A 19,982-nucleotide genomic window follows, 5' to 3' on the forward strand; every position below is an offset into this window, starting at 1 on the left:
TTTACTCGCATTACTAATTTCTTTGGAGGATTTTTCTTATTTGTATCGATGGGAATAAGGTTTAGGAACCTTTGTGAGCCATTGTCAAACTAGAGATGATATGTTTTGATTTGGCTCTGGCTCGGTCTTATTTCATCTTTCTTTCGCGTTCAATTCAATTTTCGGATACTTAAAGATATGGTTAAAGTATGGGTTCAAATTTAACATTTCCCCTTAGAAAAGAAACAAAAAAATAATAATAATGTTTTCCATTTAAGAACCTCAAATTCATATATGTTTTTCAAAATAGAGAATGAATTTGACATATTGCATATAAGTTGAGATCTCATTTTGATATAAATGAAAGTAAAATGGTTGATATTAATATTTTAAACAAATTAATTTTAGGACTAGTTGTATTATTTATAGGAGGTGATTCTGATTTTTTTTTAAAACCCTTAATTTTTAAACAAAAATTCGTGTGATCATTAGTTTTTTCTCATATAGTTGACCATTCTCGCATAATAATAATTTTACTTTAATTTAAAACGTTTTTAAAGTAGAAATCAAACTCATATGATTCTTATTTCAACTTAAAACGTTTTTAGTAAAAAATAAATTTGTAATTTTTTATCAACTTTAATCACTTTAACTACCGAATTAAAAACAGATTAGTTGATCGATGAATCCATCCAACACAAAATATCAGTTTATGATGTAATTCAAGGTTTAGATTGATGGAACTCATTGGCTAAGGTTGTTGGTTGAATGTTACACTTCAACAACATTTGATTTACTTCTATTGAATTTTGAATAGTCAAAGAATAGTAGGCTGGCTTAGGTCCCACTATAGTATACTGTAAATGGTTGTCCACCTTCAATATAATATAATAGGAAAAAAGCTCAATTAGACGTATGTACTTGTACAACTAGCTCACTTAGACGTATGTACTAATAAAAGTTCATTTAAACTTACGTACTATCAAAAATTGGCTCATTTAGCCTCTTTTAGTAACCATGGTTAACTTTTATTTTTAAATTTAAATATTTATTAATTAAATATTAATATATTTTCTCTCTCTTTCCTTTTCATTTATTATTTCATTTATTACTAATAAATGAACCCTCTATTTTTATTTTTATTTTTAATTTTTTATTATTTCTATATGAATATTTATGATTGATTATTTTAATTTTATTTTATATATATATATATATATGAGCATTCATCATTAATTATTTGAACTCTATATTTCTTCTTCTTTTTTATATATATTTTTTTATATTCACATTAATTATTAATTATTTTAAAATTGTTTGATCCCAATAATTGAATATAATAATTAAAATTCTTTCAACAATAAAAATCCTTTAACACAAAAATAAATTAATTAAGAATTAAGAATTAAATAATAATAAAAACTCATTCATCAAACACCAAAAGAGTAATAATCAAATATTAGACAAAACAATTCCTTTACTACTAATATAAGTCGTGAATAAAAATTAAATAAAAAATTATTAATTTCATTTTTATTTATATTAAACTAAATAAGAAAAAAATCCTTTTTCATTTTTATTATATTAAATTAAATAAGAAAAAACCCTTCAAAAAAATATTACAGGAAAACATAAAATTCATAAATAAGTTGTTAAATTGTTTTAAAAAAATAAGAATTTAAGAAATATAAGAAATAAAAACTAATAAAACAAAAGATGAAATATAAAAGAGAAATTAATATTAAAATAATAAAATATTAAGAATAAAATAAATTACTTAATTTAATTAATGAAAAAGAAGGAGGAAGAAAATATATTAATATTTAATTAATAAATATATAAATTTAAAAATAAAAGTTAACCATGGTTATTAAAAGAGGCTAAATGAGCCAATTTTTGATAATACATATGTTTAAATGACTTTTTATTAGTACATACGTCTAAGTGAGCTAGTTGTACAAGTACATACGTCTAATTGAGCTTTTTTCCAATATAATATTATTACTAGTTTTAATCTCAAACACAATTATAATTCAAGAGATCTTGATCATTGTAGTACCTTTGTTTATTCATCCATTCTATTTTAATACCAAATTGTAACCGTGTTAGTGACATTTTAATTGAATAGAATAGTTTTGTATTATCATTCACACAAAATAATATAATTTAATTAATTCAATATTATATTAATATATATTGTGACTTATGAATTAAATTTTGCTACTACACAATTTTTTTTTGTTGTTGTGTGTGCACACGTGGGAGGAGGCGACCGCGGTTAGGGATGAAAATGAGGCGGTTCGAGGCGGAGAATGCATTTACCGTTCTCAGCTCGTTTTATTTGGGGAATTTTTTTATTACATTCCGTCTCGTTCGGTTTCGAGGAATCCCCGCGTTTATACTATATTCTCTTAAAAAAATATATAATAAAATTATATAAACGAAATTTTTAATATAATATAAATGGTAATATAAAGAAAATTGATATTATTAGGAAGAAATAAACTTAAACTCTTATAAAATATAATGAACTAATAAATATATTGGTTATTTTATATATTTAATTGTGTTTATAATATTCGGTGTGAGATGGAGCGGGGGACACAAATACCATCATCGATTAACTACCGGTCAAACAGAAAAAAAAATCGCCTCAAACCTGATAATTCGATTTGATTACCGCGAAACGGTTTCAAATTATAATATTTAGAGGCGCCGTATTTGTTCTAGGCCGGCCATAATTGTATTGTATGTGACATTTACTTATATGTCAATAAAAACAATTTCAAATGTGAGTATATAATTTAATAGAAATGATTTTATAGTTGGAATACAATACTTTCACAATCTTAAAATAAAGGTAGATGAAAGTATATAATGCATTGAGTATGTTTAAGATTTTATTACACCAACCAAGTAAAAACTTAAATAATCTACATTAAAAAAATATATTTTAAAACAAAAAACACATGTATAAAAATTTCAAATAAGCCAACATCAAACAAGTTATAATTTCAACTAGGCAATGAATATCCAAAACTGTCCAAACAAGGAAATAGAGAACGATTCCTTAATAAGATCATGTATCAACGAATATATATATTTATTTTTTTCACTACTCTATGTATTATTATTTTTTCTTAGAATAACAAATTTAGGTTTTAAGTATTTTTCTATATTAATGTTAGTATATATTATATATAGAGAATTTTAGTTAAAATGCTTTTAAATATAAATAGAATTATTTTTAGTGTCAATAATTTTAGAACATTTTTTTATTATAAAACTACACTGTCCATTCCCAAAATAATCAATCCAACAATTTTACACATATAATCAAATTGTATAATTAATGTTACTATGTTTTTCTATTTAGATAGACAAATTTGAAATATTGTAGTTTGTAAGTTTTATTTTTAATTAATAATAATTAAATTTGAATAAATGAATGGTCAACTATCTTCTTCATTTTTGTCTTGAGTTACTTATAATAAATTAAATTACACAATAAAATCAAAACAATTATTATAATTAAATAATAATTAGGTGTTAAATAATATAACATATATTCAATAATTAAAATTTAATGATTAAGATCGAACAATCTTATAATTTCTTTAGTGTAACTCCACGTGTCCGTAACTATGAGTAATAAAGTAGAGCAAACGGAATAAACCAATCAAATAGTATCGAAATAATCTTTACAAAATATTTCGAAGACATTTAATTTTATCCTTAAGTGAGAGTTAATAAACAATGCCAAAAAGGTCTTGTCGAGTGATAACTGATCATCTACATATATATATGGTCAAAAAAAAATGATAAACCCGTAACTCTTTATTGAAAAAATAAATAAAAACAACTCAAAATATGCTAACTTCGTCTCGTATGCTACTAAAAAAGATTCGGACACGAATTCGAGAAAAACATCACCATCCCACTCTAAGAATATGAGTAACAAACACTCCATCAAAAATTTAGAGAATTATTCGGATCACAAAAATCCACTATAAATTTTTTTATCCAACTAAATAAGATTATATATCAAATAAAATATAACACAAACTCAAATCTGAGTAACACTCTACAAATAAATAAATTAATAAATAAATAAATAAATAAAAGTCATCAAAGAAGACCGTGACATATATAATGGTCAATATCTTGAAATAATTAATATATGTCCGTTCCTTCTTCTTGTGTATATAATACACCATTTTCCAGTAAAACGCGCCTCCGCCGACATCCACCGTAACTAACCTGTGCACGGCAATCCAACGGTGGATCTTCATCTTCTTCATCTTCTTCATCTTCTTCAAACCCTAGATCAAATCAAACCTCAATTCATGGCAGCTCAATCTTCAAACTAATCCTGATCCGATCTTATCTCATCTTATCTCTATGGCTCCTTCAATCTCAAACCCTAACTCCACCTCAAATCGCTCACCATCTCTCTGCAAACACTCACCATCAGCAACCCTAGATATTCTAATCCTAATCCTAGTCCTCATCTCATGCACTTTCCTAATCACATCATACTTCAATTACATAATCCAATCCCTCTCTCTCATCCTCCCTCCGCTCTCAATCATCTTCCGTCGCTTCACCGATCTAGTCAACGAATATCACGTATTGTATTCAATCGGAATCGTTTCGTTGTTCATCGTTTTCGTTTTTGTTTCGTTCGAGATCTGGATCGCGTTTAGATCGAACAAGTGTGGGAAATCGAGATGTAAAGGGTTGAGGAATGCTATGGAGTTCGATTTGCAGGTACAGACGGATGAGTGTTTGAGATCGGGAGTTAAAGCGGTGAGAGAGATTGATCGGTTGCCATGGAAAGGTGGAGATGAATCGAATCCGGATTATGAAAGGTTTAGAGATGAGTTGAGAAGAATGGCTCCACCGAATGGACGAGCTGTGTTGCTGTTTCGATCTAGGTGCGGTTGCTCGGTCGCTAAACTTGAAGGATGGGGTTCTAAGCGTTCTAGGCGATCTAAGAAGTAAGTTAATAATAATATTTTTATTTTTCTTAAAAAAATAATTGAATTGTATTTTGTAAAACTATTTGTGCATTTATCTGAATTTTGTGTCAAACTAAAATTTATAAAATGTAATATATCATTGCTATGATACAATTTCCGAAGTGGAATTTGCCAATTTCCGAGGTAGAATTGGTAGGGAATAGTAAATGCATTTTCATCTCGATCATTATGTTATGAATGGGATAGGATAATAGATGCATTCTCCGTCCGGACTTCCGATTATGTTACCATATTTGTTACATTTTTAGCTAAAAAAATGTTATTTTTTTTTAAATTGGAAGAGAACTAGCTTGATACCCCCAAAGTTATGGTTTCTGTTTAAATTCAATGCGTTTCTAGATGAAATTAAATTCAATGCGTTTCTAGATGAAATTAATTCAATGCGTTTCTAGATGAAATTAAATTCAATGCGTTTCTAGATGAAATCAAATATGTGATAGGTTGGTTTTTTAAGTCGATTTTTATCACTAAACTACCTTGTTGGGTATAAAATCAATTTTTTTTTTATTAAGATATGTCAATTACTCAATATAGGTTTCAATGATATTTATTTGTTTTATTAATTTATAAAATTAAATTAATCACTCCGAAATTTTGAGTGAAGTTAAGGTTGAGACCATACTCATTTAACGAAATGGCCTTAAAAATGATCTTATTTGATTTTTTTTATCAGCGCATAAAATTAAATGCGCTGGATATTTTTTTGACGAAATTGTTCCTGTCGCGAGACCAACCGGATGTCATCTGAAAAGTCTATAACCGCGAGACGCAACCGTTACAACCGCGAGACGCAACCGGCATTTGCAAGACGTAACCGGCATTTGCGATACGCAAATATTTTTATTTTTATTTTTTGAAAAATTTACACAAAAAAATGCGTCTCGCGATTACAAATTTTTTGCAGCGGGGGCATTTTCGTCAAATAAAAAAGGGACAAAAAAAAGTGTCACTAGTATATTTAATTTTATGCACAAATAAGGGCATTTTCACGGTCATTCAGTCAAATTTCCCTATATAATTATACAATATATTGTTATGTTCTTAAATTCAATAAAAATTAAAATATGCATAATTATTATATAGACTAATTTATGTTTTTAAATTTAGAATAATAGGATTTGTATCTCTCCTAAATTTTATACACAAATTTCAAACAATATTTGTATATAAAAATGAAAACAAGTTTTTTGGCTATGGAATTGTCATTAAAAATACTATATTTCAATATACTTGCAATTAAAAAATGATTCAAATAACATAGTTGATGAATACATTATTATTGTGAGTTATTTTAAATTAATAGAGACATTAAACCAGGCCTGAAGAGTACAATTGAAAACAAATTAAACAAAAGATTTACTTACAAGTTACAACTACAACATTCTATAATTAATTATTGATCAATATTATTGTACTACAATCAACAATCTACAAAATTTCAAAAACACAGTTTATATTTCATTATCGACTATGATTTCCGCGGCAGCACTCATAGTACCAACCCCGCCTCGTCCCAACAAAGCAAGTGCCAGTTCGTCCTCGTCCCACAACCTTAGCCCTTTGCTAAGCCTCTTCAACACATCCACATTTAATTCCGACACCCAACCGGGCATGCAATGAACCATTAAGCTCAAAAACCCTGATATGTAAGCTCTCCAAATCGTCCAATGACAGCCCAACGATATCTTCCCATCAAGGACACTAGCCAGGAATTCCATGTGCTGCCCGAGGATCTTTGAGCGACGTTTCGATGCTGACGTGGATGATGAGTCAGCACCCCAAGCGAAAGCTCCACATACTACAGCAAAATAGGCTAGCGCGTAGCCTTTTAACATGAGCACAACTGCACCAGAGCTTTCGTCCTGTTCCAACCTCTGAACTGAAATGAACCAAGAAGGAAGTGTTTCCTTCATAAGTGACTGAACCAATCCTAGCCCGCCTGAAAACCATATTAATGATGCTCCCAGCGAAGCGGCTACTTTCACAGCAGCTAATGCAGTCTGAAGCGAAACATGCCCGTATCTAAGTCCATGCTTGGCCTTCTTCATCCTGTCTAGTTTTTCCTTGTGAAGATCGCTGCAGGCTATGTCGCTAACAGATTGCATCAGAAGAGATATTATTTCTTCTCGGAGGAACATTATGTCTCTAATGGATCGATAAACTCTTAGGTATAGTATTCCAGGTGCGACTGGTGATATTCCTCCGTGAAAATGGGAACCAAACCCATGACCAAGAAGGGCTCCAACACCACCGTTGTTCGAGATTGGTGTGGAGTTTAATCCGAGTGTCACTGTAAAGCAGCTTTTAAGGAGCTGCATGGCAGCATCATTATTGTGAAGGAATACTGTTCGTGAGGCTGAGAAAACGAGGAAATCGCTCCAGCGTCTGGCTTTTTGAGCCCATAAAGAAGCCACAATTGGCATGCATGGCCATGGACAACCTGATCATATAGATAATTGTGTGTATGATTTTGATTATAGCGATACAAACTGATGTGTTTGAAGGGAATCTAATTGGTATGATTATTTTTCAATACCTGCAGCTAGGGACTCCAAGGCTGGACCAGCCAGATTAAGAAAACGTTGTGAGGCTTTATCGAGTTTATAGGTTATGGTCAGGCTGAGAAATGCAGCCAAAGGTAGCGGAAGTGTAGCTTGAGAGATTTCACCTAGAAGAGAAAAAAAAACAGATAGAAACTGTCAGAACGTGATCCAAAGAAATTTATTGGCATTCTCATCCAGATTCGGATTCAGATTAAGGTCCATAAAATTGTTTCTTTCTAAATGGGCCATCTTGACACCAAAATAAAAGCTGATAGAAAAATGTTAAGTCAGAGGAACCTGTAACAAGACTTGGGACATCAACACCAGTAGCAGCTAGGATTCTTTTAATCTGTTCCTCGACAGTAGACAAATTGGCTGCAGGACTTGGCCAATCTGTTCCATTCATAACAACCGGTTTCCAAACACCACGAGTTACTTCAGCCGAGAAGTAGCTTACAATGGTTATTAATGATGCCGGAAGAAAATCAGCCAGATCCTTCAACCCTAAAACACCAGAAAAAACAACCAAATACATTTTTAAAATTTCTGGACTCCAATACTTTAAAATTATAATTCACAGTCTCACCAGTGCAAAATTCACGAGGAGACAGTTTTCCATGAGCACAGGCAGTTAAAGCGGCATCAACAACAAAAGGAACCGCTTCAAGTATATCCCAAGCAGGTAATTTCGGCCTTAGAGAGCTATCATCACTTCCAGCTCCAGACGAACCACTGCTTCCTGAAGTTACTGTGGTTACTGACTGGCTTCCTGCTCTATTTATCTTTTTGAACATCATGTTAAGAAGACCATCAACTATCTGATGGACAGGTGTCCCATAGACAGGACCCGAAAGGGTTGAAGCTATACAAGCTTGATGCTGTCGATACCAACGTTTTAACTTTGGAAATGAATCTAAGAACACGGGTTTTGGGGATAATGAGCTTGCAACAGCTGAGAGTCTCCTTCTGTTTTGGTTGCTAGGGGTACTTTGGGGAAGTGCTAAGTAGGAATTCCGTACTAGCAGAAGGTATTCTGGGGTTAGTTGAGAGCCTACTGGAGGTACATCGCCTATGCCATATTCAAGTGGAGGATGATTAAATCGCCATAGCTTTAACAGCAGAGCAAATGCATTTGAGAAAACAACATAAGCTGAGAGTTCTTCTCCAGCTGGAAGTGTCCATGAGACATTTGGCACACAAGATCCAAGTACCTCACAGATCGGCATCAACGACCCTGCAAGTAGTGGAATCTGAAGGAAAAAAAACACAGTGCTTTAGTGAGAATTTCATTAAAAACATGGTAAACACGATAGTCACATTGATTGTTATTATAACTATTTATAAGATTACTTTTGAGAAGGTCTTTACTTTTGTCCCTAGTTCTTAGTTCAAGTCTCTAAGTTTCATAATAATGTGTTGGACAAAACTGAAAATTATGAAGTATGATAAATAAATTATGAACAAACCAAATGAACGTAAGCTGATTCAATAAAATGTGGAACTAATGTCAAGAAAGTTATTATAGACTATGTTACCCAACATAATTTGATCAAATTTTAGGGTTTGAAGTTGTCTTTTGGACGCTTTACCTATATTACTCGAATTAAGTCAGACTTTTTAGCTTTCTTTGAATTGAATCAAAATAATTAAGTGATTTTAAATAAATAAAAGGAAATTGCATACCAGGCCATGGAGAGAAAAAATCTGCACACAGTCAACAGGCGCTATTCCCACTATGAGGGCATTCAGCATTGGAGCTAGATCGATCAAATGACTTCCATGTCCAGAATGATCATCAGAGATAGGTGGAGAAAGCAGTCTGGTTATGAGATAAACAGTATGCTCCTGCAATCATGATCACATGAGAAAAGGAAAAAAACATAACTTTGACTGATTGCCTTCGAAAAATCAGGTTAATTTACCTGTATGTTCCACCCATGAATCAGAGATGCTCCACAAAGAATGGTGGCTGCAGCTATCTTCTCGTCATCTGATCCCTTGCTTGCAACTTCAAAGACTTTCTCAAGCTCTGCTAAGCTTCCATCAAATCCATGAGCTTAAATTCAGTTGCTTTATCCTTGGCTAAATCAATAAAAAAAAGTGTCTGATAAACTTGACTTAGGAAAGAAAAATGTGCGATTAGAAAGAAACTGAGTGAAACGTACTTCACGCATCCTCCTTACATTTGTTTTACTTGGTTTGCCAAAGAATTTAGCAAATGAAAATCGATCCAGACGGTCAAGAGTTCTCCTTGTCAACTTCCTTTGTTTTAACATGACAATTTACTATGTGTTTATTCATGTTCCAGTCAAAACATTATGAGTTTATGAAAACCATCTCTATGTTGAATGCCAAACAAGACATGAGCCTTAACCCCTAACCAAAATGCCAAATTACCCTTTATTTTTATACATTTTAAATATTAAATACAAAGGGTATGGTCATTTTACCCAAATAATCCATTTTTTCATCAAGCAAGATTTTGTTTCCCCAAAAACATGGATTATTTTAAATAATAAAGAAATAAAACTACATCAAACAAGTTCATGGTTGGATGAAACATGTCTTTGAAAGCGATTCCTTCGCTCAAGAACTAGACTTAAGGGATTGTGCCTACCAGAATGGCTAACTGTTTTTGCATACCATTAATCTATTTGCTCAAAATAAGATGGATAATAATAATACCTTGAAGCTGGAGCTGAGACCAAAGCATTTGTCATTATTGGAGTTAGCGGCGCTCCCTTCATAAATGATGACCAGGCAGATGCTTGAATCGGCAAATTGTGTGGTAATTGGCTGATACATCCATTAACATAACCAGGCCAGAAATATGCTGACGTGTCCAACAGATTTCTAGCAATGCAAGCTTCAACTATGAGATGGTGCATGGTCCCAGCTGCAATGAACAATCTCGATAATTCAGATTATAACTTCCAAATCCATGTTTAATTATTTTCAATCTTTTAAGAGAAAATCTTACAGCAGTTGGTTGGCATTTCTGTCATGTCAAAATATGCACTTCCAAAATTGACTCCAGAAACAAACATCATTGCCTTGGCTGCAGCTTGATTGGCTGCTGAAACAACATATGGAGGTGGAGTCAGCAAACTTTGGTAATCAGCCAGGCTTTGTAAACTGGAGATAAGACCACGACGGCGATTTCCAGAACCCTGTTTCTCTATACAGTTTATGCTTCCATTGATTTCCATTTCATCATTTGACCCAATTTCTCCTTCTTCCTCTTCAATTAGGTCAGCAACAACAAGTGTTGTGATGGTTAACAACATGCTCATGCGGGTGTCTAGTCGAGGTATAGGGCCTTCAATTGGATCTTTCTCCTAAATATGAACAAATGACAATAGGTTTTAGAACACGGCAATGCTAATGAGATGTAAACTAAAATAAAAAAATATGAGCCTTGTTTGATCTTGGATTATTTGAACTAAAAAATCGGGTTTTTATGTTAAATGATCATTTTACCCCTTACCTTTAATGATTGCCAAATCTAGAATGTATAATAAATAGAACTTAAAATTAAAATTGAACTGGAGCATATGTTTTGGGATTGTCCATACACTTATGCTATCTGGAGAAAACTCAATAAGTGTATGGACAACAAGAGAGTTTCAACAAGAGATTGACACGACATACAAGATTGGGTCTTTAGGAAGACTAACGAGAAGAGTCTTTACTCGAAGATCTACAATTGCGCTTTTGGGGCAACAATCTATGAAATATGACGCAAACAAAATGCTAGACATGTGGACAAGACTAGAAGGTGTGTTGACAAAGTATGTAAAGAAATATACTCAAATGAGTTGATTCATAGTAGAATGTGGAAGCAACATCTGAACAATTTCACCGACTGGACCTTGTGCAAAGAATGGGAATTAGATCCAGATAAAATGTTAGCCACGATACATGTAGTTAGAAATGTAGCTGATCAATGATAACCACATCACTTTCTATTCAACTGAAGAATTTTATGATGTATATTTTTTGCTTTTGGAAATGAGAACTGAGCATATTTAGCATCTCATTTAAATTATGTAAAACCTTTTCATTATGGATATAAGTTTTTTTCCTTTTCGTAAAACATAAAGATTGAAAGTCTTTTGCTATTTTTGTTGATGATTTGAATGACGTGCATGATTGAAGCAATGATTATTGATAGGATGGTGGATTATTTGGAAAGAATCAACACCAAGCAACAAGGCCATGGTCAGGAAAATATTTTTCACTGTGAAATGAACATTTGCCTATTCTAGCCTGAATGTTCTTCAAATATTTTTCCTGATCATATTTTCTTCACATATATGTTAATGGAAGATGAGATAGTTGAGATCAATCAAATACCCTTTGAACAAGACGAAGAGCTGCCATCCAAAGACCTAGTAATGTTTCATGCCAAGTGGTGCCATTAATTGCTTGAAGGGCCTTTATTAACCCTGTATGTAAGTAAAAAACCATGGATTTAAAATTAATTCACTACAATTACTCTAATGATAAATTAAAAACTGAGAATCCAATCATCTTCATCATCTTTTACCATTAGTAACTTCAACTGCATTTGTTGTATCAACTTGTGAACCGTCCATAGCATCTTCAAGTAACAAATCAATTGGAAGCCAGAGTACAGAACGACTAACTCCATTACAGAAACTGTACGCAGAAGAAATTAAACGGCCAGATGACATTACATGATGGAACTCTTGCAATGATTTTGCTTTTCCTTCCCGAGAAAGCGATTCAGATGCACCTGAAATTAACTTTAGAAGAGCCTTCGGTGTCATCGTTTTTGAATTTCTTAAAGCTGCTGAATTTTCTGCTAGTAACTCCATTCTCTGTTTAAAACTACTCCAGTGTTTAGACCTGCCCAATTGACAATAAAAGGAAAATGGAGTCAAGAACTGTTTGAACTTAGATAAACTAGCTCCATTTGGAAACAACCAAAGCAAATCAAAATAAGGAAAAGAGATCTAACATGTTTTGGCAAGCCAAGAAAAGAATCCTGGAAGTTACTTTACTTTGCAGAAACTGTCCAATCAACTCAATAGCCATTGTAGTATTACTTTTCTGCAATTTCTCATGATGTTCAACAGTCTTTACATCAACTTCCATTTCTTCAGTTGGTTGAATTAGCCAATGGGATTTCTTTTCAGGAACAAGTTCAAGCAATCCCTCATCATCCAATGATGCATCAACCAATTGACAAACAATCGAGAAGATAAATCCAACCAATAGAATTCCAGGTTCATTTACTTCTAAGCAAAACACATTTGATAGACAAAGAATGCTGTCTATTGAATTCATAACCCTGCATAAAGGAGATAAGATAACACCAAATTGGGTAAAAACAGTTTATAAACAACACTAAGTTCTAATTAATCTTACTTCTCATTATTCAATCCCTCAATGTGAGGTTTCAGCACAAGACAATATCTTTTAACAAGCTCTAGAAAAAGCCTATAAGCAGCTGGCTTAAACTGTCGATATGGAACAACCCTGTAAAGACAATGATCAAACATGTACTTAGAAGTCTAAATCAAAATGTCATGATCAGATTTCTATAGATTTCAATCAATTAAGATGAATAAATAAGAAAAAAGGATCATAAACCTGTTAGAGAGAAGAGCAAGGACGAGATGGGGATGAACGATCTTCGTTGCTAAAGCTTTATCAAGTAATTTCCAAGCGGTTGAGACATTATTTTCCCAACAGATGTGTGAAACAAGAAGATGGGCAAGTTCAGGGGAAGGGATGGAAACACCAGCTGAATTCAAATTACATGATAAATGAATTGCCCATATCAAAGGATCAGTTTTTTTGAGTTGGGCCGTTTTTGTAAACTCTAAGACAGTGTCCCAGAGACTAATACCTGGGTTTAACAGAACCGCCATTAATGGAGCATGTAGAGAGAGAGAGAGATATGAAGGTTTTTGGAGAGAGAAAGAAGAGAGAAGAAGGTGATGATGGTTGGTAATGGTACAGCCGTCTGGTGAAATGTATTGTTATTTATTTTCAAGAGAAATCATTTTTTTTAATATTTAAAAATCAATTATAATATTGCAAATTGTATGTGTGAGTTGTGATCATGTTTTGTAGGTCAAAACTTCTATTTTTTTCATTTTTTTTTTTTTTTAGCAAAATAAGAAAAATAAATTAAGTTTAATTTTAATTAAGAACATTTAAATAAAGAAAAAAAAGTCAACCTTTTAATTTTTTTTTATTTCAACTTATCTATCTTGTTATTAGGTACGTTTGATAAACTTAGATATTATTTAATAGTTAACTTAGGTATATTTGATATCGTTTATACGTCAACTTATTTATTTTTTATATTTATAATATATTATTTAATAATTAATATTATATATATATATTATTAGTTTAATTTTAAATATTAATAAATGATTTAAATTAAAAAATAATTTATATTAATATATTAATTTTTAAAAAAATTTGTTAATATATAATTTTAAATATTAATAAATAACTTAAATTAAAAAATAATATATTTTAAAATAAATTATATAAATATAATAATTTTATATTTAATATTTGTTTTCTGACGATGCTATTATGAATCATTCGTAATATTTTATATATTAAGATACATATAATATAAAAAATAAATAAAAATATATTTAAATATAATTTTTTTATAATAATTTTATATAAATATAAAAAAATTATTATAAATATATAAAATATATGAGAGAGAATGAATAAAATAATCAAAAGAGATTAAATATATGAGATAGAATAAATTAAAATAATTAAAAATTATTGAAATGATTAGAAAGAATGAATAAAAAAATATTTTAAAATAATGAGAGAGAAAAACGCTGAGAATGTAGAGAAAAATTTTAGTTTAATTGTAAAAGTGTGTTTGATTATAATTTTTTACGTGACCTTATTACGCAAAGTTACTACAGCAGTTTATTGCAAGTTATTATGCAAACGCTCATCTACGGCTAATTTGGATAAAATATGAGAGTAAATAGATATTTTGGTCGAATTGTGGGTTGACCCGCTCATAAACTTAAAACGGTTAAAAATAAAATTAAAAATGTTATAATTATGTTTTGAACTTGCAACCTAACAAAACAAGTACAACATTTTAACCGACTAGACGAATAATACTTTATATTTTAAATTCAACACCAAATTTGATGAACTTGGAGAATTTTAACCATATAGGTTTAACTTTTTAACTAACTAATCTATATATATATATATATAATGATGCTTAATTTTTAAAGTGTCCGGATTGCCGGGTCGAGAGCTGTGGTTAATTTGGATATATATGTGAGAGTAAATTGATATTTGAGTCGGATTGTGGGTTGACCCGTTCATACACTTAAAACGGTTAAAAATAAAATTAAAAATACTATAAATATTTTTCGTACTTGCAACCTAACAAAACAAGTACAACCTTTTAATCGACTAGACGAATAACACTTTATATTTTAAATTCAACACCAAATTTGATGAACTTGGAGAATTTTAACCATATAGGTTTAACTTTTTAACTAACTAATCTCTCTCTATATATATATAATGATGCTTAATTTTTAAAGTGTTCGGATTGTCGGGTCGAGAGCTGTGGTTAATTTGGATATATATGTGAGAGTAAATTGATATTTGGGTCGGATTGTGGGTTGACCCGTCCATACACTTAAAACGGTTAAAAATAAAATTAAAAATACTATAAATATTTTTCGTACTTGCAACCTAACAAAACAAGTACAATCTTTTAACCAACTAGGCTAATAACACATTATATTTTAAATTTAATATCAAATTTGATGAATGTGGGACATTTTATCAATATAAGTTCAATTTTTTAACTAATAAATTTCTCTCTATAATGATGTTTAATTTTTAAAGTGGTCGGATTGCCGGGTCGAGAGCTGTGGTTAATTTGAATATATATGTGAGAGTAAATAGATATTTGGGTCGTATTGTGGGTTGACTCGCTCATAAACTTAAAACAGTTAAAAATAAAATAAAAAATGTTATTATATTTTTACCGTAATATTTTTTTACGATTTTTTATATTATTACTCGTGCAAATGCACGAATTTGCACGAGATATAAAAAAAATGGTTGAAGTAAAATAAATAGTTAAAGAAAATAAAAACTACTAATAATAGGTAATTTGAATGGAGTTAGTTAGGATATTTATTGGAGTTAAAATATTGTAATTGATCAATTAAATAGTTGAAATAATAAAATATAATAAATAAGTTTAATAAAAAAAACAAAAACAAAAGTATTAGTTTGAATGGTTCATAAATAAGGTCACTACTTTAGGTTAATTAAACCAATTTAAAAAAAAAAGTAAGTATTAATTTCTATTGAGTTAAACAGAATATTTTTCTTAATTGGGTTAAAGTGTGAATTTCATGATTACTTTATTTGGGAGTTTGTAATTTAAACGTTTACTTATAATATGAAATCATGTTAGTAATATATTTGTTCTAAAATTGCAAAATAGAAAAGTGTTTAAAAACAAAAGCAAATAGGGATAAATTAATAATGTCATCAATATTTGGATTTATGAAATGTATTGCAACATCTTGAACCTTTCGAATGAGTTGAAAAAAAAAAAGATAGTTTTCATTTTGCATGTGAGGATAGTTCTCTATACATTTTGACACATTATTTATGATTTCTTTAAGGCTATATACAAAACAATAAAATAACAAAAAAATAAAATAAAACAAAGGCATATGTATTTATAAATGTAATATAATTAATGAATGTAATTGAGTAAGATTCTTGGTTTTCATATTCCACAATTATGAAGACCTTTGGTTTCTATATATTTAGTCAAATAGGACACATAAGAAAATTATAAATATCATCTCTTTAATAAATAATAATACATTATTTCGTTGTTATCTTTTTTAATAATTATCTTGTATGTTTATAACAACTAGCATGTAATTCGTGCATTTGCACGAGTAATAATATAAAAAATCGTGAAAAAAAAATATTACGGTAAAAATGTTTATGGGCGGGTCAACCCACAATCCGACCCAAGTATCCATTTATACTTACATATATATTTAAATTAACCACAGCTCTCGATCCGACAATCCGAACACTTTAAAAATTAAGCATCATTATATATATAGATTAGTTAGTTAAAAAGTTGAACTTATATTGTTAAAATGTCCCGTGTTCATCAAATTTGATATTGAATTTAAAATATAAAGTGTTATTAGCTTAGTTGGTTAAAGACTTGTAATTGTTTTGCTAGGTTGCAAGTTCAAACCATACCTATAACATTTTTAATTTTATTTTTAACCGTTTTAAGTTTATGGGTGAGTCAACCCACAATCCAACCCAAGTATCAATTTACTCTCACATATATATTCAAATTAATCACAACTCTCGACCCGACAATCCGGACACTTTAAAAATTAAGCATCATTTTATTGATATAAATATTTCAATTACGAACTATTAAAAATTTATTTTATTTAAATTATTAAGATAACAAAAAATATTAAAAAACAAAACTATAAAGTTAAAGGGTAACAACAAATAAATAAAGCTGAAAAAAATCAATTAATTTTAAACTACTGATATTCAATCAGTTAAAAAAAATGATGAAATTAAATTTCATTTACAATTGAGAGATTATACAAATCTAACATTTGAATTCCTATAACTTTTTCAAATAAAATAATGATAGATTGAGACTTGAGAGGAAGAGTTAAATTATTTTAAAATTTCTCAATAAAAAATTATGTTATTAAATAATGAAGTAGTTAATTCAAGAGATAAGGATGAAAATTGTTCACTATTGAAACATAAATTAAAAATAAATATATTAATATTAATAAAAGAATTTATTATTTTCTAAAAAAATGCCCTCTATCTTCAAATATCTAGATGAATAAATTTAACTTATTTTGGCAAGGGCCCTCACAACCATTCTTTGTGTTTAAGTAATATGATGATGTTTGTGATATAACTATTTTTATTAATATGTTATTTCTCAACTTTATATATTACTTGTCTTTTATAGATATTAATATTAATAAAAGAATTTATTCTTTTCTCAAAAAATATACAAATATCTAGATTATAAACTTATTTAGGCAAGGGCCCTCACAACCATTCTTTTGTGTTTAATTAAGTAAAATGTGTAAGGGGGGATGTTTGTGGTATAAACTATTATTAATTTATTGTTTTTCAATTATATATATAATTACTTGTCTTTTTATATATAGACATACCATGTATTTGGATGAAGAATAGAACGTGACATTTACTATTATTATTTTACATATTATTTTTGCTTTCTCTTAAGATTATATATATTATTAGATTTATTTCAATTGAAATGTTCTTACAAAGCAAGAATGATGTGATGGTATGATTAAAAGTATTAATTAAAATATCAAATCATAAATATTTTATTTTTTATATAAAATTTAAATATTAAAAATATTTTAATAACTCAAATAATTCATTTTTTATCCAACAAGATTTCTAAATTTATTCAAACAATCCTAAATTAAGATTATTTGAAAATTTGTATTTCTATAGATATATCACAAATCACTGTAGCATTAAAGTATAGTTAAATTTAAATTGATTATATTTTTTTCTGTTTTAAATAAGTTACTTTTTGTCTTTATCAAGATCTAAGTTATTTTATAAATTATGATCCTCTCTCGTGCCTTCTTTATTTTATTTATTATACATATTATATATAAATTATTAATTTTTGACATAACAAATATGGCATTTATCCAAGTTTATTTGAGACAGAGTTACTATGATTTAACTCAAATAATTTAACTAGTTATCAATTTAATAATTAAATCACTTAATTTTAAATTAAAATATTTACACTATTTTTTATATGAAATAAATAACTTTTTATAAAATATAATTTTGTATTCAATTAATTTTGTTAGAATAATACCATTAAACTATCAATTAAAATCAGAATTTCTGACAAAAATAAAATAAAACATGATAAGTACATCCACTCAAGGATTTAAAGGGCTGGCACAGCCAAAGGCAAGTGACCCACAATAAATAAATAAATAAATAAATAAATAAATATAATATTAAGTCCGCATTAATAGGATCCAGCACCAATATTAATTAATATATATAATATGTATAATCAGCAGAATCAACTTTATTTATTTTATTCTAATATACAGGCTAAATCATAACTAAACTCCTAATTATTAACTTTTAATCTGGTTATGTCCACAAATCCTTTCTTTTGATTATTAACCCCTTAAGTTTGAAAATCTCTCGGGATCACCCATTTTATAACTAATGAATTATGGTAATGTTTTTTAACTATCCGATCTACGCGGTTAAACCTATAAAATAGGGTGATTGTGGATCGAAATTAGTCGATTTTTTTGAATAAATGTAAATATGTTATACTTCATCCAATAAACTTTATCTATGCATACATATGACATATAGAATGTATTAAATTTGAGTTGATTTGATAAATTATATATTTAATTATAAATATAATTTCGAGCAGATAAATTGTTTCAGTTAGGTTTTTATTATACTATACTCTTAGATTTGGTCACTATAGTTTGACTAATTAAATTTTTTTTTTCGGGTTTTTAATTTTTATTATACTATACTCTTGTATTCGGTCATTATAGTCTACTAATTACAAAAAAAAAATGAATAATTAATGTGAATTAATATTTTATTGGAGATCACCCATCCATTATTGAACTAAATCAATAATTAATTGAAGTATAAATAAGTTTAATGTGAACTTGGTCATGTCCTAAAAATATTAATACAGTCTTCAAATACATTAAAAGTTGGTGATTTCAGCACACACACAAATTATGGGGCTTATATTAAAATTGAAAATTAATTAAAGGGTTTACTTTTGAATTTTCTGTATATATAATATATATAGATAAACCTGGATGGATCACTATTAAAATCTTTTAAGCTAACTGATTAAGAATAGACTCAAGACAAATTTTATTTTGTCACCATATAGCCATTGTGTTTTTCATATAGATACAATAATAATTAATAACAAACTAATTAACTTTTAAACATTATACTTTTATATATATGTTAAAATATTAAATTCTAATGCAAATAAATCCCGATACGAAATCTGATAAAAATCGAAACCAAAACTCTTAATACTAAATCACCCGAGATTTGGGTAATTTTGTATAAAACTTAAAGCAATACTTTACTCTCTTTTTTTATTAGCACTTATTGTTAAATATATAAATATTATAGAGATATAATTAAGTTCTATTGAATTAAAAGTAAACTTAATAAATATTTTTAATTTAAAGATGAATAACTAACCAAACATATTGAAATGTTATATGAGGAAAGATTTTTAATAATTTTATATAGTTGTCTAAATTTTAGG

General features: G+C 29.0%; 2 protein-coding genes across 2 annotated transcripts; one reads left to right on the forward strand and one right to left on the reverse strand.

Annotated features, from left to right (window-relative positions):
- Window positions 1-4,168: 4,168 nt before the first annotated feature.
- LOC124940043 (uncharacterized protein At5g19025-like) lies at window positions 4,169-5,073 on the forward strand. Its single transcript, XM_047480520.1, has one exon. It carries the CDS (start codon window positions 4,381-4,383, stop codon window positions 4,981-4,983), a length of 603 nt encoding a protein of 200 aa, XP_047336476.1. The 5' UTR covers window positions 4,169-4,380; the 3' UTR covers window positions 4,984-5,073.
- Window positions 5,074-6,347: 1,274 nt separating this feature from the next.
- On the reverse strand, window positions 6,348-13,543 carry LOC124937552 (mediator of RNA polymerase II transcription subunit 33A). The gene is made up of 13 exons (XM_047477833.1): window positions 13,184-13,543; window positions 12,959-13,069; window positions 12,549-12,881; window positions 12,114-12,436; window positions 11,921-12,012; window positions 10,545-10,902; window positions 10,250-10,460; window positions 9,487-9,601; window positions 9,248-9,409; window positions 8,151-8,814; window positions 7,862-8,068; window positions 7,558-7,689; window positions 6,348-7,461 (listed from the first exon to the last, which is right to left on the reverse strand). Exons 1-13 carry the CDS (start codon window positions 13,462-13,464, stop codon window positions 6,473-6,475), a joined length of 3,978 nt encoding a protein of 1,325 aa, XP_047333789.1. The 5' UTR covers window positions 13,465-13,543; the 3' UTR covers window positions 6,348-6,472.
- Window positions 13,544-19,982: the final 6,439 nt, after the last annotated feature.

Source organism: Impatiens glandulifera, chromosome 5 (genome assembly GCF_907164915.1).
Source record: "Impatiens glandulifera chromosome 5, dImpGla2.1, whole genome shotgun sequence".
Taxonomy (NCBI): domain Eukaryota; kingdom Viridiplantae; phylum Streptophyta; class Magnoliopsida; order Ericales; family Balsaminaceae; genus Impatiens; species Impatiens glandulifera.